This window comes from Epinephelus fuscoguttatus, linkage group LG9 (assembly GCF_011397635.1).
Source record: "Epinephelus fuscoguttatus linkage group LG9, E.fuscoguttatus.final_Chr_v1".
NCBI lineage: Eukaryota > Metazoa > Chordata > Actinopteri > Perciformes > Serranidae > Epinephelus > Epinephelus fuscoguttatus.
This window is the reverse complement of record NC_064760.1, coordinates 45,588,218-45,608,888: the sequence shown is the minus strand read 5'-3', so window position 1 is coordinate 45,608,888 and position 20,671 is coordinate 45,588,218. Positions and strand designations below refer to the sequence as shown.

Below are 20,671 nucleotides of genomic sequence, written 5' to 3'. Positions count from 1 at the left end.
AGGTGCAGAGAGGGGGGTGGAGGGTATGCAAGACAGATTTCAGGTTTGCACTGTTTCTCATAGCTCCAGGATGTTTGGCTGTTTTTTAGGCAACAATGGCAAGCAGATCAAGATTAGCCAGATTTACTGCTGCTGAAGTTTTGAGACAAATTCTAAATGAGGAGAGTTCTGAAGAGACTGATGATTCAGGGCTTCTGAATACAGTGACACTGAAAATGCACCTGAAGCTCAAGTGGAGAATACTGCATACTGGCTGCTGATGCAGCCACACTCCAAGCCCTAGTCTTAGCAGCAATAGCCATCATGGAGTGAGGAAAACTCCACCTGCTGCTATGGACATTCAACATTCCGTTGGAAAATCTACTTTCCCTGGGCACAGCATTAGCCAAATTGTGTGCTATAACTTCCCGGAGTGTGCAAGGTTCAGTTCTATGGCAACAGTGTTCATTTATGTTACTGTTCGAACTGAAAATTTGAAATTTGAATTACAGTTATTCAACATTTATTGTTCACTGAGACCAAGGTCTTTTGTAAGTGTACTTTTGTTTTGAAAGACAGAATTAAAAATGGGTTGGACTTAGGGATGTCCCGATCACATTTTTTTGCATCCGATCCAATACGAGTCCTTTATTTTGAAACCGAGTCTGATACCGAGTCCGAGCCGATACTTTGCAAAGCATTAAGAAAGAAAAAAAAAAGAATGCATCCAAGTTGTCCCATAAGGTTTGTTTTTTATTTAAATAGTATCCAATAAGCTTATCGGTGATTCAGCAGCACAAGATGTAAACAAATTCAATATCTTCTTCTTGTCTTCAACAATCAAAATAGGCCTATATCTTTTGTAGCGGTTTGACACATGAAACAAATATTTTTCTTGTACTCAGTCAAACCCCACAAAGAAACCATAAAACCCATAAAACAGGTCCCTTAACACCAAAATTAAATTGTTTTTACCTGGTTTCTGTAGAACAAAAGAGTTAATCTATACTATACAAAAATACAAATACAACAGTAATTAGTTTCAAGAAAGTATATATTTTTTTCGCCAAAGAAAAGAAATGTTCCGTTTCGTTCAGTCAGTTCAATCCAGTTCAAACAAAAAACTCCACTCCGGGATTTCCAAATAACATATCACAGTTCAATTCAGTTCAATCCACGCAGTTCACTAAACAAAAGAAAACTCCACCCCAGGTTTTCCTACAAACAAGGGGATGAAGAAATACACTGTTTGCTCTGATTCAGTTCAGTTTCAAAACAATAACTCAACCCAGCCTGAAGGTTCCAAATAAGGAATAATGAAACGAAAAGTAATCCTTGGCCAACTCACGGGACCGTGGGTGAATGCCGTAACACTCCAGTGTTGTTTTGGGTGTAGAGGCTCCATATGATCCCTTGATATCCGTGGTGGGGAATCTGAGGTGAGGCCGGTGGCCGGATGGATTATATTCCACAGGGAAACGCACCTATTTCGCAGACTTTGAGCGGTGTAAAATGCCGTGGTAGGGCAAATACACAGAGGACTTATGGCTCATTTCTCACTTGCTGGCGTCTCTCGCCATACTGCCAGGAGCGGCATTATGTAGGGGCCGGTCTACCTGGGCTCAGCTGATCGAGCCATCCCACTGGCCGATAGCACCAGTGGGTGTGTCTGGAGGTACCTCAGTGAATGGAGGTGAGCAAGCCATCAGCTGACTATCTTATAAAAAAATATATTTATAAAATATACAGGATTGACACACTTCATACATTGGAAAGCGAAGGCAGCAATGAACAACATAGATGAAAAACCTGGCCATTTTTATTGTTTTGATTCCTCCTATCTTTTATTACCAATTTTTGTAAAAATAACGTGATCAGCGCCGATACCCGATCCAAGGATATAGTTAGACTGTGGGTTCATTTTAGCTATTTTACATTGAGGTCAAAATGACCCCAGTTGGTTTCACCATATAAATATAACACAAATTCCTGAAATCTAAGTGATAACAGAAATCAAAGGAGGGTAATTATGCTTTTAAGTACTAATGTGTGTTGCACTTGGGATAAAAGCTGCAATTTTTATTAAAGAAAATATATATTTCCATTTCACAATATATGCTAATTAATTGCAACTTTTCTAAAATGATAATAATAATAATATGTTTTTTTCTTTCAAATGGCCTTAATTACATAAGTAATAATGTCCTGACAACAAATAAGTTAACATTTTGCTATGATGGTTGTTTCCTACAGTAGTTTATTCTTGGGGTCCCTGGGGACCCCAGTCGGTACTTACTGTATGTAAAATGTGTTGGTAGGATGAGGGTTAATGTTATTTTAACAGCATTTCATTTAACTTTATTCTAACAGTATTTTTATTTAATGTTACTTAACAGTATTTAATTTAACTTCTCTTAACAGTAACTTTATTATGACAATAACAACTTTATGTATCATAATTGTAACTGTAGTTCATTTAATAATTTTGTATATTAGTAGTCCACAGTACTTTAGAGGACATTTTGAAATATCATAACATATATAGTGTATCATGATATAGTCTAAAAACATTGCAGTATTACTTTCAAGCCATATCGCCCAGCCCTTACATGACATATTTACAAACAGATATCTAATTGTACAAATTATAACGCATTTAGGGTGGCTGTAGCTCAGGAGGTATGTGGTCCCTGACCCTTAAGTCTGCATGTTGAAGTGTCCTTGGGCAGGTGAGCAGGTGACACCTTGCATGATAGCCACAGACACCAGTGTATGAATGGCTGTGTGAGTGGTACCTATTTTGTAAAGCACTTTGTGATCACTAAGACTAGAAAAGCAGTATGCAAATACAGCCCTTTACCATTTATTGAAATGCCAAGTTACAAGTCACATTAAGGAATTTTGTCTTTGTGGATAGCAAAAAACATTTGTAAATTGTGGATTATTTGTGGACAAATTTTCCATTTTGTGCTCCAGTACTGATAAGTTGTCAAGAAAAGATTAACTGCCAGTATGTTGTTCATTCCATTAAATACTTGGTACTACTAATACTATGGGGTGTATTTAGTATGCACCTTGTTGGGACTGCCAGCATGTGCATTATCTGTGTTTCTTAAGTATCCTGCAGTATGTGCAGTCATTTCCTCTCTTTATCAGTGGCTGCAGGGAGATGGGCGTGGTGGTGCCCATCTCAGTTGCTGGTTCAAATCCACAGATTAGGTCAATTGGCGACTCTCAATTGCCCATAGGTGTGAATGTGACCATGAATGGTTGTCTGTCTCTATATGTTAGCCATGCGATAGTCTAGCAACCTTTCCAAGGTGTATCCTGCTTCCTGCCCAATGACAGCTGGGATCAGCTCCAGCCCCCCTATGACCCCTAACAGGATAAGTGTTACAGAAATGATCAAATGACTGAATGCAGGAAGATGCTTTTGGCCTCCAAGATTTGTCTCTCAAAATGCACAAACACACTAACATGAACAGTTGGCTTAAGTGCTCATTTCACTTATTAACTGCACTTCTCATCTTAATCACATTAGTGAATGTCATGGCCAAATGGCTGCATACTGCCATCACTCTTGTTCTGCTGCATCTTGTTTCATGTACTGATGAACAACATCAAAGCAACATTAACCATCCAATAACCTGAAAATATGACTTGTTTGTGTGACAGTATGAGTATAAACCAGTGCCAGGCTTTCACTTCCTTCTTGCCATTAACTTGGTAGTTTTTAAATCTAAAGATTTCCACCAAGAGGAAGGAGATCTGATGATGAGGCAAGAGAGAGCTATTCAGAGGCCCTACCTTCCTGTTCCTGTATTAAAATGCTTGGTTGTAGTGATATACAGTCCTGTATGGGCATAAACGCACGCATAAGCAGAGGCACACACAGATACACACTTCCACAGACAAAGGATGCAGCTGTCATCTGTATTCTGTCAGGGAGAACATATCACTGTTTTGTTTTCACTGAAAGAAATGAAATATGGGCTCTACTTTTATCAGCCAGTTTATTTGTCCACAGTATAAACAGGTTGTTCAACCTTCAGAAGTTTCTCTTCTACTGTCCTAAGAAATAGAGGGCCTTAACCCTTTGAACTCTGCTACTACATTACCACCTGGCAGTAAAATTATTACTTTCATTGATGTTATTGTAAGCTACTGTCATTACCGTCTGTCCTGCATCTCTTTCTCTCGCTCTCTCTCTCTCTCTCTCTCTCTCTCTCTCTCTCTGTCTCATTGTGACATATGGATTACTGTTAATTTATTATGCTGATCTGTTCTGTACGACATCTATTGCACGTCTGTCCGTTCTGGAAGAGGGATCCCTCCTCAGTTGCTATTCCTGAGGTTTGTACCCCCGTTAAAGGGTTTTTTTGGGGGAGTTTTTCCTTATCCGCTGTGAGGGTCCTAAGGACAGAGGGATGTCGTATGCTGTAAAGCCCTGTGAGGAAAACTGTGATTTGTGATATTGGGCTATATAAATAAAATTGATTGATTGATTGATTGATTGAAATAAACTGTGTATTGTGTTCGTTTTTCATTCATCCACACTGGTCCACACCACTCCACTTCCACCAGTGGTAGTGTTTTGCTCCTTCCTGGTGTATCTTGGGGAGTCCATAGACGCCTGGGATGGCCTCACCAGGGTACAGTCGATAATACAGTGGTCTGTCAATGATTTTGTCCTTTTCCAGTTTTTGTAGCTAATCTATGACCTTCTTTTTGTAGCCACTGGTAGGATCACGCCTCAGTGTTTTGTATGTGGCTGTGTCACTGAGGAGAGCAGTGATTTTGGCATGGTAGTCCGCTGTCTTCAACCATCACCACTTGGCATCTCCCTTTGTCTGTCCCCAGTGATGCCAGGGCCTTTTTTTTCCAATGGTGAGGTTGGAGAGTGGTGTTTTTGCTCCGGCGAGAGCGGCTGATACCTTTAATCTCAGTTGTTCTGCCTCTGTGTGTGCCAGCTTGTTGTTTCTGATGGCTGACTCTGTTGCTGTGATAAGATCTACCACCGGTATCTGTTCTGGTTACAGCAAAATTCAGTCCCTTGGCCAGGACATCTTTTTTGAGTGAGCTCTCTGTCTGATAAGTTCTTTTACCCACTTATCATGTATGTGTGGATGTGCTGTGTTGTGATCCTTGTTTCTCCAGGTCAGTACGTCTGTTCTATTGGAGATGTTATGATGAGACTGTAGTGTCAGGAATTTTGGTGTCTGTCGTTCGTTGCCATTGGAGTGTTGCAAAGTGTGTGCCTTCTCAACAAACTTGTAGACATCTTCCAGGACTTCCCTGGGTAGAAGTGCTGTCAGTTCTTCCAATATCTGTTCCATCTTGGATTTAAGTGCATCGATGGTGAAGTGAATCTGTCTCAATCTCTTGTTGAGTAGCTGGTTCTGAGCCCTCTGAAGGATAGTTGCAGCCATGTGTCCTTTCACGGTGGAACCCAAGCATAGGCTGTTAGGGATGATCCTGTGTTGCCTGCATCTCAGATTGAAACACAGGTGGTTCCTGTAATCAGCCATCTTCCTAGATGTTCTTTCAAATTCCCAAACCAGTCAAAGGACATTCTTACCAAACTGAATGGCAACTTGTCGGTGAAGATTCTCAGTCATCCAGGTCATGGTACTCGTAAGTGCAATATCGTAGACAACTGGACTTGCTTGCGTTTCTTGAAGACGTTTCACCTGTCATCCAAGAAGCTTCTTCAGGTCTAAATGACTATGATACAATGGCTTGTACCTGGTGGGATAGTTCAGGGCTTGTGCCCTTTAGAGAGAGAGAGAGAGGGACAGGACAAGAAAACAAACAAAAACAAAACAATGTATAGTACATGTTGTGTTGTGCAGGCCTGTGTATATAACGTGCAATCTACATTGTGAATAGTGTGATATCTACATTGGTGTGTGTGTGTGTTCATGTGAGCATGTGAGTGGTTGGTGTTGTAGTGTTTCGTGTACTCAGTTACTCAGGTCATGGGGGGTTTGGAGGTGGGGTGGTGGTGGTCAGTTGGAGGATGAATGATAGGGGTGTGTTGGTTACTGATGAAGAAGGGGAGTCTATGGGCCAGTTTTAGTGCTTTGTTTTGTATTGTCTGTAGTCACTGTAATTGGTTGTCAGAGATGGTGATCCAGACGGGGACGGAGTATTTGCTTAGTGGTCTGATGTATGATAAGTAGACTTTGATAACTGTTGAGGGTGATGCACCATGTTTTCCACAGAGGGCTTTGAGGTGATTGAGTCTATTGTTTGCTTTTTGTTCCAGGTTATTGATGTGTTTGGTCCAGGTCATGTTGTTTTGGAAGGTGACTCCGCGGAAGGTTGCTTCTTTACTGAGGTGGACTGGTTGGTTGTTTAGTGACAGGTTGATGTTGGGCTGTAGGTGTTGGTTTTTGGTGAAGAGGATGCATTGAGTTTTGGCAGGGTTTAGTTTGATTCTCCAGAGATTTGACCAGTTTTCTATTTAAGTGAAGCATGTGTTGAGTTTTTTGGCTGCTAGATGTGGGTGTTTTGAGCTTGACCAGTAACAAAGATCGTCAGCGAACTGTGAGACTTTGGCTATGGTGGCTGGGGGGTAATAGATATTGGAAATGTATAGAAGGAAGAGGAGGGGACTTAAAACTGCATCTTGGGGAATTCCTGCTTGGGGGGTGAAAGGTGATGAGAGGGTGGAGGCAACTTTGATTTTGATTTGTCGGTTACTGAAGAAGTTGGAGATGATGGACTGGGTGGGTTGTGGGAGTTTGAGGTTTGAATCCAGAAGTCTGAATTTGAGTCCATTATGCCATACTTTATCAAATGCTTTATCAATGTTAAAGAATATTGCCAGGGTTATTTGTTTTTTGTTGAAATTTCTGTGGATGTCCTCTGATAAATGGAGGATGTTGTCTGTGGTGGCTCTTCCTTCTCTGAATCCAGCTTGGTGTATTGCTATGAGGCCCATTGATTCGATGTGGTTATTGACTTGTGATTTGAGGATTCGTTCAAACAGTTCATCTGTGATGTTGTGTGGGTCTTGTCCATGCAGCAGGATCTGCTCCATGATGGTTAGAGTGGATTTCATCTGTGTGGTGACGTTGAGGGGGGTGGGTGTATTTACTGAATTCGGAGAAGAGGTGGTTGACTTGGTCAAAAATGCTCTTCATGATGAGGCTGTCGATTTCTTAAGTGGTTGAGGGGGTTGGTGTCTCAGCAGGGGTTGGTGGATTTTGTTGGGGCAGAGTGGGTATTTTGTCGTCTTTAGGGGGTTTGGATGATTTCATGGGTGGTGCTGTTTTGTCTTTTGTGACGGGGTTGGGTTCTGGGGGTGAAGTAGGGGCCATTGTTTCCAGTTGTTGAAGGGTGTTGGTGATGAATGTCCGTATTGCCGGGGAATCTGGGGTTTTTCTCGGTTGGGTGGGTTTTTGAGTTTTGGGGTCTATTGTGTGTTTTTTTTCCTTTCTGTTATGTTGCTGTGTGCTCCAAAAGCTGTGGCCCAGATTTGTTTTCTTTCCAGTGTGCTGATTGGTTATGTAGAAGCCATGTTTGTTTTCTTCGAGGGGTGGATGAACCAGAGTAACTGAGTGTGAGAGTGTTTAATGGAGGGGGGGGCCTGTCTTAACATGAAGTGCTGGTGTGTTGGTGTAATGAGTGTAAGAGGACGGGGGGAGGGAGGGGGGCTGAGTGTGTGTGTGTGTGTGGGTGTGTGTGTATGTGTGTGTAAGAGAAAAGGGAGAGAAAGAGAGAAGAAATGCCTTGGTGACCACATACGCTTCTACCTCGTTTGGCTGGTGTGTCCGTGGAGGAATGTGGGGAGGCGATGAAGGCTGTGGCTGGGAGGGGTTTCACTGAGCTCCGGTGCAGGCGGGTGGTATGGTCGCTGAATGGTACTTGGTGGTTGAAGGGTATGGTTCGCTGCTTGACTGTAAGGTGAAGAGGATGAAGTCCGCATTTTTTCCAGCCAGTGTACGCAGTACAAAGTTCTTGAAATCTCCGGTAACTCCAGGACTGACAGCAGTAGTCAGTATCTCAATCAATCAATAAGCTTCTTCAGGTCTAAATGACTAGTACGAAGTTGCAGGCTTTAAACCCTGTGTGGGTGGGAACCCTTGCAGAGTCTTAGGGGTCACATGTGAGCTCTTAGTTTCAGAGCTGTTAAGGTTACAATGTGAGTCGTTGACCCATCTGGCCACCATGTGAGTTGTTAGGGTCTGATGGGACCAGGGGTGAATGGGTCTGAAGTCATCTTGGGAGGGATCCCAAGACTGCACTGTAGGTGGTTGATAAGTGGTGTCAAAAGTGGTGTGTTTTTCCATTCACATCCCCTACAACTGCAGAGCAATGCCAGTGTTCTATCGATTTCTGCTGCTTTGTCGAAAATTGCTACCGCTGCATAAACCAATAGGTCTGTCTACTGATTCACGCTACTCTATCAAAAAATGCTACTTTATGGTTTTCTATCTGTATATACAATAAAGACATAAAATAAGTGTTTTCTTTTCTCATTTGTCTAACGTACAAAAAGTGTAATGAAATTAATATTTCATGGGTAGTGTATTTTGATGGATGAAATACTTGGCATCAAATAATGCTCCCACTAATCAATGCATTCATGTAAGACTACTAATTACCTCACTGCCACTGTAGGATTAATGGCAGCATATTTAGACATACCATTTTAACATTTTTAATCAATATTTCAGGGGTAGCATATTTTGATAGTCCAATACCACCCTATCAAATAATGCTCCCACTACTCAATGCATTCATGTAAGAAAATGGATTTTGAGGATGTTACTCACTGTTAACAACAGCGTGGACTGACGAGTAGCAAAAATTTATGGGCGTGGAAATGAAACTTGGAAAATTGGCTCTGTGCAAGCACAGAACCACAAAGCAGCACTTCTCGACAGGTAGGGGAAATCGACAGAACACGGCACACAGTCCCATTCTTATGCATGACTCTCTTTCTGGTGCTGTTGCAGCTGACCGGCACACCGGGAACTGGCAGTTGGGTCCAATTCCATAGTATTAAATTGCACTTGTCATAGTGACTGACTCACATGCCATTCTGTTTGTTATGCTCGCCTCAACATTTGTGAATTGTGTTTCACATCATAGGCCCAAAAATATTTTTCCATATCACATAATTATCAGACTTTGATTCTCTGCCTGACCCTCCCTGTGTCCAAGGCTATTCATTTATTTTAAAAGGTCTGGGTCTATTTATTTGTGCTTTATCATCACACTATTATTAATATAAGCAGGGGATTTTAATACAAAGTGGTAACCACTGTATGTGAATGCATGAATGGGTCAGACCTGCGCAGCACTGGATTTGAAATGAACTGGGTCACCCTTCCTTTTACAGTCCGGTAATTACCAGGTAATTACCTGGTAATAAGATATATTTACTAAGTAATAACAAGTAATTAAATGTAATTACCTGGTAATTACCAAGTACTTTCAATGTAATTACCCAGTATTTACCATGTAAATACCCAGTATTTACAAGATATTTTTCTGACTACTACCAGGCATTTACCCAATAATTACCTGGTAGATACGCAGTAATTGTATATTGTAGATTTTAAACCCGGTAGTTAAAAATATTTACCTGATATTTATCTGGTAAATACCAACACGTTACCTGGTATTTACTAGATATTTTCCTGACAACTACCAGGTATTTACCCAATAATTACCTGGTAGATATCCTGCAATTGCATATTGAAGACTATAAACCCACTGAATGTGTCTATATGTGACTTTGTTAGGGTGATAATAACTGAGATATTTACCTGGTAATTACTAGGTATTCACTCAAAAATGATCACATATTTACCTGGTAACTACCACTTATTTGCCTGGTAGTTACCTGATATTTACCTGGTAAATACTAGAACTAGTTACCTAGTATTTACTAGATATATACTGAAAACTACCAGGTATTTATCCAGGAATTATAGATTATGTATTACCAATCAACCTGTGTAGTGACAGTGAGGGTAGTAATGACTCTGATATTTACCTGGTAATTACCCAGTATTTACCTGATAACTTGCAACTATTTACTAAGTAATTACCTTCTAATTACCCAGTAGTTACAATTTACCCATTAACCCCCATGTATTTATGCAGATATTAACTGGTATTTACCCAGTAATTAAAAATGTGTACCACGTACATTCCAAAACATTACCAGGTAAAACCTTGTGAATTACCCTGTAAGGAAGGTGGAACTGTACTGTAAAAGGAAGCGTGGTTTGTTTCAATGATATTACCATGTACTTTCCTGGTAACTATAGATTATAATCCTCTTCCACCCATCAGGGTGTGTAGTTTTGAACATGGTACCTGGCAAAAACTCCCATATCTCCCTGATAATTATCAGGTAAATATTGGGGTGATATCGGAGTTTTACAGAGAAGTTACCCTGTAAGAAAGGTGGAACTGTACTGTAAAAGGAAGCGTGGTTTGTTTCCATGGTATTACCATGTACTTTCCTGGTAATTAGTAGTGGTGTTACAGGTACAGTAGTTTTTACCGTGTCAGTGTTACCTGGCAATAATTCATACTTCCCCAGTAATTACCAGGTATTTACCCAGTATTTAGTAGATTATTGGTATTTAGTTACCCTGTAAGAAAGTGGTTTGTTTCCATGGTATTACCCTGAACTTTCCTTTACATAAAGATACAATGCATTTTGTTACACTCCTTCACACAATCTGTGACAAATACGCAAAAACAGGTGAACTGTCAAAGAGACTAACTTTAATCCTCTTAATCTGCAAAACAGTGAACTTGAAGAGAGTAACTTCAATACTCTTAAAGTGCAAAACAGTGGCATAGCTTTCAAGTATGCTTATATTTCAAAACAAGTAGAACATGTTATAAAAAAGTGCAAAAAACTGCAAAGTGCAGTTGCATCTTGTATGGAATCTAACACCAAAAAAAGTGTCAGGGTCAGAAGAGGTAGAAATAATCGTAACAAAATAAAACTTTGCTGATCCAAAATGCAAACTGACAATGCCTACTACAAAATAAAACGAGTAAGGCTGACAACATCCTAGTGGAAATGGCAGGGAGTGGCTAGTCAACGGTTATTGAACGATATCAAACTCTAGGGGCAAAAAGATCTTTGGAGAAAAGAAACCAGGGTCCAACTACCCACTAAAAGGTTTTTGGATACAAGAAATTTGGTTGAATCCCCACCAGATAAAACAAAAAGACAGTGCAGTAATAAAATAAATGTAATTTTTTTTAAACGACATTGAAATTACTGCACTTTAGAGCTTGATCCCTCACTTTGGCATTTTATATTTGATAGGGAGCAGCTCTGTGGCCTTCCTCATTTTTTCAATTTTTTTCCTGCAGAGGTCTGTTGGCATCTACAAATGCCTTGCATAATTTTGCGTAGTTCGCTAAAGTCTGTTTTTCTTTGAAGAGGGGCAGCTCCCCAAAGTCTGTGCCCTCTGTGGCTATCATGACATCTGCAATGACTGCAGTCCCTGCAATGGTGTTCCTGTCCACTCCGAGTTCTTCACAGGTGTTGGTCATGCTGCGGTTTCGCCTGAAGACTTTTAGGACCGCTTTGTAGCGGTGGACAACGTCCTCTGGGCTCAGAACTACAAAACAGATCATCAAAAGAAAATATAAATTAACACTGTGTAATAATTCCAAATATATTTATAATCCTGACATGACATGAAGATCAGGGGTTAAACCAGTCATCTTGTGTCTGCAGTGCAGTACTCTTCTTCACTCCATGGTTAAATTGATACAGTTGTGGATACTCTCTACATAGCTGTTTGGTAATAGGGCCAGCCTTGACTCTGGTAAATATAGCCTATATAAGATTGTGTTTGGGTGGAGGAGAGAGTGTTACCTTAGCATTATGCCACATAAAAAAAAAATCAATACATGAGCATGCTACACTGAAATTATGATGGAAATGTGACTGCAGTGTCACAATAAAAGATGCTTCCACTAACATCTTCCGTAACCTTGCTAGGTCCATGTGACAGGAGTCTGAAAGCTCTATGCAAAAAGCCATTAGCTCCCAGGTCATCTAGCTTCAATGTAATGTGATCAAAATTAATAAAACAAATTAAACTTTTGCCTTCAATGTATAAAACAGGGTACATTTACCAAATTTTGGGGGCATTTAAATAAATAAATAAATAAATGGTGCATAATATTGCTGAAGTGTAATGTAAACAACAGTGCTGTTTGTATGTGCATTGTTCCAGAAGCAATAGAAATGTGAGCCATCTTTTTCCAGATGATGGGTTACCTCTCTTTCCAAATGATGAGGGTTTTTTGGATTTGCTCTTCTTCCAGTCATCATCAGAGGAGTCTGAAGACCCGTGTTTTTTGTGTTTCTTCTTACATTTCCTCTTCCGATCCTCATAAGAGTCATCTGAGTCAGAAGAGTCAGAGGAATCCCCATTCCTCATTTTGCGTTGCCCTTAAATTTAAAAAAATTAAATGTTAGAAGTTAGCAAATCTATGAGTTTGAGTATGAGTTTAGCCTTGTAAACCAGCCTCCCCCGGAAATACATTTCATTTCATTTCACTTCACAGGGAGAGTCTGGCCTCATTCATTGCCTGAAACCCTCAGAAGGCCGAGCCAATCAGCGTCGCCGCTCAGATTTCTGTGATTGACACAGCACGTTGGCCAGTCAGGGACCGACTGGTGCAAAGCCCCGGATGATAACGTCACTACACTACGCGACTCTTACCACAACAAACATGGCGGAGCTATCTAGCAGTAACGTTAACGTTAGCCTAAAAACAGCAATAAGTGAAGTTAATACTGAAATACAGTCAATAACAGCAGTAAACAAGAGCAAGAGTCAGCACTTGTTGAGTTTCTTGACAGAAAAGACGTTCTCGCTGTTATTTTGAAACGCTGATTGGCTGAATGGGGTTGTCTGTCAACGCTACTACTCCCGTCCAGCTCCCGCCCACCCCATATGCTTACAGGGGGAAAGAGGCCAGACTCTCCCTGTGAAATGAAATGAAATGTATTTCCGGGAGAGGCTGGTTTACGAAGCTAGTATGAGTTCTCTTTATTATCATTATTATTTTCATTTTTCACATGAAAAGAACAGCAGCATCACAAAAGCAGGCAAAACAGATAAGGGGGTGATGGGGTACAGTACTTAAAAATGTGACATCACGTCACCCCACCATAATCAATATAAATATTTTTCTGATTTTGTTTTAAAAGATTTACTTGTAGTTGTTGTAGGTAATTCTAAAAATATAAAAATATTTTGGGGGCAACCTAGGTCCCCACAGTCTAAGGGGGCTTTCACACCAGAGCTGTTTGGTCCGGACTTTCGGACTTTCCCGTTTGATCCGAACCTAAATTCAAGGTGTGAAAGGTCCGGACCAGAGACCGAGTCTTTGGTCCGACCTCAGGAGGTGGTCTTGGTCCGGACTATCCTGGACAAAGGTCTGCTGCTGCGCAATGTGAAAGCATGTTTTTGGAAGGTTCGGACTATCGGACCAAATATAGGACGTAACGTCAGATTCGCCCGTCTCGCTCACTCGCGCCGGAAAAGTGGCCTAAACAAACAGAAAAAAAGGAAAGATGAGCCGCGGTAACATTTGGGGGGAGGCGGAGATCAAATACTTCATCCAAATATGGTCAGAAGGCATAATTAAAACTGAAAATAGTTCACCAAAAAAAAAAAATTCAGTCATTATCCACTTAACCTCATGCTGATGAATACTCTGAGTATGTTTTTAGCGCATTATTATTACTCATGTGTGAATCGCGTGAACTGCAGAGTATTCATCAGCATGAGGGTGAGTGAATGAATGAATTTCATTTTTTGGTGAACTGTTCTTTGAACTTGAAAAAAACACACCAGAACACTGACACTTTTCAGGCTTTTTTGGAGAGGATGAGAGAGGGAAAAGCAGATGCACACTCATCCACAAGCCAATCAGTGACAATTATAAGCAGGCGCAGCCCTTGTGGGTAATGACGTCATGACGTAGGTAGATCCTTTGGTCCACTGGCACAGTGGCAGTGTGAAAGCGAACTTTACTGGACTAAATGGAAACAATGTAACAAAAAAAAAAAAAAATAAGTCCGGACCTTGGTCCAGACTATTAGGTGTGAAAGCGCCCTTAAAAATGGTTCTCTCTCCTGTAGTGCTGCATGCAGGGCGGACGTATTGCGGCAACCGCACCTCATAGAGACTCGCGAATGGCGTGGTGGATTCGGGTGAAAAGATACAGTGGTCGCAGTTGCAGAGATACGTCAGCCCTGCATCCAGGACTACAGAAGAGAGATAGCGGACAGCGGGGGTTTGGGGATTTCAAGTCACTGACTAAACACTCTTTCAGTGATTGCTGTCAGAATATAGAGCTATTTAAAACTTATTTTAACACGAAAACATTGCTGAATGTTCCTTTAACTAATCAAGACTCCTTTAGATTATAGTTACAGCCTTCCATGTTGGTTTTGGGAGGAACAGTATAGATACCTTTTGATGTTGTGTGGCCAACCTCTGTGTGGAGAGCCTTCTCTTGGTTGAAGTCACGCTGCTCTTTTAGGAATCGGTTCTCCTCTTTCAAGAGACGGATTTCTTCCTTCAGTAGCTGGTTCTCCCCTTTTAATTTTTGAAAGTCACCCTTTAACTTTGCTATGGTTGGTGCCTTTGTTGGTGCTTTTGTTGGTGCATTTTGTTGAATCTCTTTACCTACAAATACTGCAAAAAGATGTATTAAATACTTATTATGTTAAGATTATCTTATTATTTCACCGTGTTCACTCCCAAATTTGTGTTCAGTCATAAGCTGTTCTATTTCATTTACACTTCTAAGCGTTGTAGGTCCCTGAATACCCAAGTATGTGAACTAAAATTAAGATAAAAACCATTTAGGGGGTTTAGCTCGTCTTTAAGAATAGAGTTCCTGACAGCCTGGCGCCATGCAAGACCACTATATGTACAACAAAGATTGAATAAAAAGCCATTAGTTTATGGTTACGACTGGCTATGGGGAAAACTTAAAATGGTTTATCTTACCATCATTGTCAGACTGGATCACCTGGTCATTGTCAGACTGGATCAACAATGCAGGGTTCTCCTCTGGTGCGGTGTGCTGCTTTCTTTTGGTTTTGCGTGTGTTCGGCATGACTATAAGGGGTAAAGGAAATAAATTAAGATAAATTTTTCAGAAAGTAAAAAGACATTTGTAAACATTGTCAAGAGAATTTCATCAAAAAACCTCCACTTTTAAGTAGTAGTGAAAATAGCCAATCTACAAGTTCACAATGCATGTGTGTATTTAATGTCTCTTCTGTATGAATAGAAAATTCTCAGCTATGATAAAAAAAAGTCTCTCTGAGAAGTCATAGGCTTAATGTTTCTCTAGAATGTAATAATATGTAAGGGATAATGTATAGTTCGGAGGTTGTTATGGAGAAATAAACACCGACAGGATGTATGGAACATACATGGATGTATGGATTCATTTATCCTGAAAGTCTGAGTCCGAGTCCCGCTCTGATTGTGAATATTTCGGATAAACATTTAGCAGTGAGGGAAAGTAAATAAGTCCGGTGAGGCGCTGGGGCCACTGCCGTCAGCTCACGAGTCTCTACTAGCCCTGATAACGCGGCTTGGCGGCTAACGCTAGCCCCGTTAGCCGGGACTAGTTAACTCAGCTCGGGAGAGAGCCCCGTGCTGACAGCGGTGGCCCCGGCGCATCGCCCAGACCACTTAGCTTCGGACCCATAGCTGACCGCCACCGCAAGGGGGTCGCATGTCTTTCTTACCAAGGTGGAGGTATTGCAGAAGATCCGTGGATGGTCGTCCGACTCCAACTTGCATCCAAGTTTTTTTCCCCCTGCCCCTTCACGTTATTCCGTGTGCTACGTATCATGCGTCATTGCGTCATTACGTATGCTCCGTTGAATGCCCGCGAAGAGCACAACTTCCTCGGAGATGCTCTGTGCAGTTTGAGACAGACTACTCAAAGCGTAATATGACTTTGATAAGAAGATTACTTGAGAGGACAGCGCAAGGAGGTAAACAGTTGATAGGACGGCTCCAGGAGGAGAGGCTATTGGCAAAGAAAAAAAGATGCCCTGTTTGCAACAACAAAATGAAATTCAAAAGAACGAACACGACCAAGGATGGCTATCGGTGGTAAGGGATGAGCATCATTGCCACACATCCTCATTATTATTATTATTATTATTATCATTATTATTATACATTGAAGTCAATGGCAAGTTGCATGTGTTTTCCCCCTAAAAAATGACCATATTGACAATCTAATGTACTATCATAATGTGTGTTACTCCTTCTAACTATCTTTACAGCGCATACCTGCTATGTTGAATGAATGATTGAAATACTTTTTTTGACAAGCTTGCGAGAATAGTACAGCAAATACAGTTTAACAATTAATGTTAACCTCTTCAGCACTAGGGGCCAACAAATTAGGCTACAACAAAAAGGTCAAAAATGTTGCAAAAAAGTCAATTTTTTTTTTGCAAAAGTTTAGCACAAAAAGCCTGGGGCTTGTTTCAATTGTGGCAATGTATGTTATGTTACAGGAGCTGTAGAAAATCAATTCACAGGGGCAGGAGTATCACAAGGTCCATCAGAGATGGCTCAATATTCTCCCGGTCTCACATGTCATTATCATCATGGATGAAAATTATGCACAGGTTGGTTGCTCTCTCTCTCCCTCTCACTTCAATTCAAATGGCTTTGTAGGCATGATGTAACACTACATATTTTGACAAGTTAAACATTTATCTCTTATGCTCTCTCTCAAGATGCATGAAATCACACATGTTCATCCATCCCAACATGTACAACAGCTGAATGGCTATCATAGGCACCAACCTAACTATAATTACCCCTCCCTGACTCCAAAACTCTCCCATCCTTGTTGCTAATACGTAGTTGTCCTCTTTTTTGGCTCAGTTTGTCACAGGGTTTGAGGAGAAGACATGTGGATATGCTAGAGGATGGAGTATGTGGGAGCAGCAAATCACTGACTAGGGACACTACACTTCTACGTGAAATTTGCTGTGCAGCAGTCAGACGACTGGAGAGAAGAAGGGAAATGCGAATTGGAGGGAGAAGAGCTTTCGTAGCCATAGATGAGAGCAAGTTCAAACACAAAGGAAAGGTAAGCTTGTATTTTGTTCATAAAATGTCAATTTCTGTTTTGTGTTGTACAGTGCAGTATTAAGTAGCTGTTAAAACAAGGAAAATAGGTTTTAAAGAAATGAAAAGGATAGTCCACTCAAAAACATCTACAATCTATAAGAGGTTAAACTTAGGGGTGGGATGAGATCTCGCGAGATTAATACATTGTGAGGAAATTAAAAAATATATACATTTAGGGGATAACTTTTGGACCCACTGTCTAAAACCTGGGTAGCATGTTAAAAAATATTAATTAGTGCATAAAGTTGCTGAAACGAACAACAATGTTTTTTGTGCAAGCCTGGTCTTTAGTGTTTTCTTCTAGAAAACAACTTGCAGGTGCTGAGTGTGTGTTAGAGATGGAAATTAATTATTTTAATGAAAATGAAATTATAAAAATAGTGGGGACATTTTTTGTCCCTGGATGATGATCTTTACTTTATGGGCATTCTGGGATTTCTTGGAAGCTTTTTTTGACCACTGGCTAAATTTCTATACTGCCTTGATCCTTGCAATTTCATTGCACATTCCACTGTACAATGATCTTACCTTTACCTTATCTATGTCTCAAACTATGCCATGCGGGGGTAGTGAATTTGGAGAAAAGGCCCTTGAAAGTCCTTGAAAGTCATGGAGGTTGATCAACAAGCACCAAAGTGATTGCGACTTTAACATTCTCAAATGATGCATTTAAGTCGGACTGCCTTTAAGCATGACATTTTGTTTATTTTCAGTATGGACTTGGACGATTTGGAAAAACCTGGCAACGTCGCTCGTGGGTCTTTGGGATGATGGAAGTCAGGCGGTCCCGTAGACGCCCTGTTTTAAAACTGGTTGAAACTCGATCCAAGAGGAGATTGCTCCCAATCATTAGAAAATATGTTAGACCTGGAAGTGAAATCATTAGTGATTGCTGGCGTTCCTACAACCGGTTGTCCCATGACGGCTACATACACTACCAGGTAAATCACCAGAGGTATTTTGTCCACCCTGGGACTGGTGCTCATACCCAGCACATTGAACGGGCATGGCGGACTTATAAGGAGGACATCTACAGGTACAGTGGGAACCTGACAGAGAAGGCCTTGAAGATGAACTTAAGGTTCATTGAGTGGAACCACTGGCTCGGGAAACAGCATAGGAAAGGCATTCTTGGACGCTTATTTAAAGACATAAGAGCATTTTACAAAGTGTAACCAGTGATGAAGTACTGTACTGCATTGTGTTCACCTCTGTTGTCATCGTTTTCCGATTGAATAAAACACTAGTTAAGTTGTTAAGTTAAGTTTACTTTATTGATCCCGTGGGGAAATTTGTATATTCTTTATGGTGCAAAGGCTCAAAGGCTTTCTTTTATTGTACAGCTTCTACTTACTCTATAAATTGTAGACTTTCCTGGTCTTACCTGGTAAGATTGCAGAACATTTTCAAAAAGCAGATTTATTCCAAAGGATATTGTAAGAACATGGTAATAGTACAGAAACAAACAAGGCTTCCTTTTACAGTACAGTTATACCTTACTTACTGGGTAACTTGCAAGGTTTTACTTGATAATGTTTTGGAATGTCTGTGGTACAAGTTCCTAATTACTGGGTAAATACCAATAATCTACTAAATACTGGGTAAATACCTGGTAATTACTGGGGAAGTATGAATTATTGCCAGGTAACACTGACACGGTAAAAACTACTGTACCTGTAACACCACTACTAATTACCAGGAAAGTACATGGTAATACCATGGAAACAAACCACGCTTCCTTTTACAGTACAGTTCCACCTTTCTTACAGGGTAACTTCTCTGTAAAACTCCGATATCACCCCAATATTTACCTGATAATTATCAGGGAGATATGGGAGTTTTTGCCAGGTACCATGTTCAAAACTACACGCCCTGATGGGTGGAAGAGGATTATAATCTATAGTTACCAGGAAAGTACATGGTAATATCATTGAAACAAACCACGCTTCCTTTTACAGTACAGTTCCACCTTCCTTACAGGGTAATTCACAAGGTTTTACCTGGTAATGTTTTGGAATGTACGTGGTACACATTTTTAATTACTGGGTAAATACCAGTTAAATAGTGTTCAGGGGGCAGTACCTATGCTAATGCGTGACTTAAGATCAAGTGGGATTCATCATTCAGCACACCTGGGAAGAAGCAAATGGTTAAGAACATCTGGTGCTTCTTGATTTGACTCTAGAATGTAATGGCTTCTCTCATACTGTATTTTCTCTTACTAGAAAGTTAAGAGAAAATATAGAGAAGTCTAATACAATGATGCTGCATGAGGCCTATTGATACAGTGTACCAGGAATACCAGGAAGACTGAGTGCTTCAATTAGGATGTAATATAGTCCCAGTTTACCAAAACACTGAGGTATACAGTAAAGGGTAAAATGCAAAGAAAAAAAAAGAAAAAACATCTGAAACTATTAATTCCAGCAGGGCATACTCCTGTTTCCTTTTCCTCAACTCATCCTGTTCTCAGCAGGTAATCTGCATGAAAATAAAGATGGTGTGCAGGGATAATGGTTTCTACTCACATTACTCCCAAATTCATGATTAGATAAACTTTATTCCAGACTCAAGTCCATATAAAATACATACAAAAACACAGACAATACAATAAAAAGTTTGCAGCAGTGACGCTGGATGTCATCATCATCATCACATAAATCTTCTCTGATTATGTGGCCAGGATATCTAAATTTGTTCACAACTCCAAGCACTTGGTCTGCTAGAACAAAGGAAGGAAAGTTTGACTTCTTATCCTACTTGGTTTTCACAATTAAAATAACTCTCTTTTTCGAATTAAACATAATATCATACTGCACACCGTAGCAGGAACAGATTCTAAGCAATTGTTGTATACCAACACTAGAGGGAGACATAATGACCAGATCATCAGCATATACCTGGTGATTGATAAGCCTCTCTCCCACCATACATTCAGTTCTACACTGGTTTAGCTGTCTAGACAGATCATCCATATACAGATTGAAAAGTACAGGTGATAAAATTCCTCCTTGTCTCACACCATTGGTCACTAGGAAAGGTGCAGATGTACCCCATTGAGCATGCATTGTTTGATGTGTATACCAATACTGTAATATTCTTATCATATAAGGTGGAACCCCTCGCTCCTGAAGTTTGGCAAATAGCTTTCCATGACTGACTCTGTCAAACGCTCTGGATGCATCCAAGAAACATAAAAACATTGTACTATTTTTTTCTTCTATACATACTAACCACTCTTTCAGTGCATAAATACAAAAATCTGTGCCATGCTTACTTTTAAAACCGAACTGGTTGTCAGTGGTGATTATATATTGTTGGAGTCTATCCAAAAGAATTTGCTCCAGCACTTTGGAAAGTACACTTGCCAAAGCAATGGGTCTATAATTTTCTAGGCTAGATATCTTTCCAGTTTTGTCTTTGACAACAGGTACTAATACTACAGCAAGCATAGAGTCTGGTAATATTCCATGCTTTAATAATCCAGTAAAACATAAAGC

At 40.4% G+C, this 20,671-nt stretch overlaps 2 protein-coding genes across 3 annotated transcripts; one reads left to right on the top strand and one right to left on the bottom strand.

Annotated features, from left to right (window-relative positions):
* Positions 1-10,745: 10,745 nt before the first annotated feature.
* LOC125894706 (coiled-coil domain-containing protein 106-like) lies at positions 10,746-15,854 on the bottom strand. 2 transcript variants are annotated; one of them, XM_049586288.1, is made up of 5 exons: positions 15,761-15,854; positions 15,009-15,119; positions 14,466-14,690; positions 12,257-12,430; positions 10,746-11,588 (listed from the first exon to the last, which is right to left on the bottom strand). In XM_049586288.1, the coding sequence occupies exons 1-5, from the start codon at positions 15,813-15,815 to the stop codon at positions 11,320-11,322; spliced, it is 834 nt and encodes a 277-aa protein (XP_049442245.1). In that variant the 5' UTR covers positions 15,816-15,854; the 3' UTR covers positions 10,746-11,319. The 2 variants fall into 2 exon arrangements, with proteins under 2 accessions (XP_049442245.1, XP_049442246.1); XM_049586289.1 differs by having other exon boundaries at positions 14,466-14,681.
* LOC125894218 (uncharacterized) lies at positions 15,849-18,346 on the top strand. The gene is made up of 4 exons (XM_049585479.1): positions 15,849-16,133; positions 16,547-16,660; positions 16,923-17,130; positions 17,885-18,346. Exons 1-4 carry the CDS (start codon positions 15,970-15,972, stop codon positions 18,344-18,346), a joined length of 948 nt encoding a protein of 315 aa, XP_049441436.1. The 5' UTR covers positions 15,849-15,969.
* Positions 18,347-20,671: the final 2,325 nt, after the last annotated feature.

Excerpts from the sequence above, each read along its gene's own strand:
- LOC125894706 (XM_049586288.1), bottom strand. The coding sequence starts at position 15,815 with ATGCAAGTTGGAGTCGGACGACCATCCACGGATCTTCTGCAATACCTC. Across the intron at positions 15,120-15,760 it reads TCTGCAATACCTCCACCTTG|TCATGCCGAACACACGCAAA; the intron begins GTAAGAAAGACA and ends TACCCCTTATAG. Across the intron at positions 14,691-15,008 it reads GATCCAGTCTGACAATGATG|TATTTGTAGGTAAAGAGATT; the intron begins GTAAGATAAACC and ends ATCTTTTTGCAG.
- LOC125894218 (XM_049585479.1), top strand. The coding sequence starts at position 15,970 with ATGACTTTGATAAGAAGATTACTTGAGAGGACAGCGCAAGGAGGTAAA. Across the intron at positions 16,661-16,922 it reads TGGATGAAAATTATGCACAG|TTTGTCACAGGGTTTGAGGA; the intron begins GTTGGTTGCTCT and ends TTTTTGGCTCAG. Across the intron at positions 17,131-17,884 it reads AGTTCAAACACAAAGGAAAG|TATGGACTTGGACGATTTGG; the intron begins GTAAGCTTGTAT and ends GTTTATTTTCAG.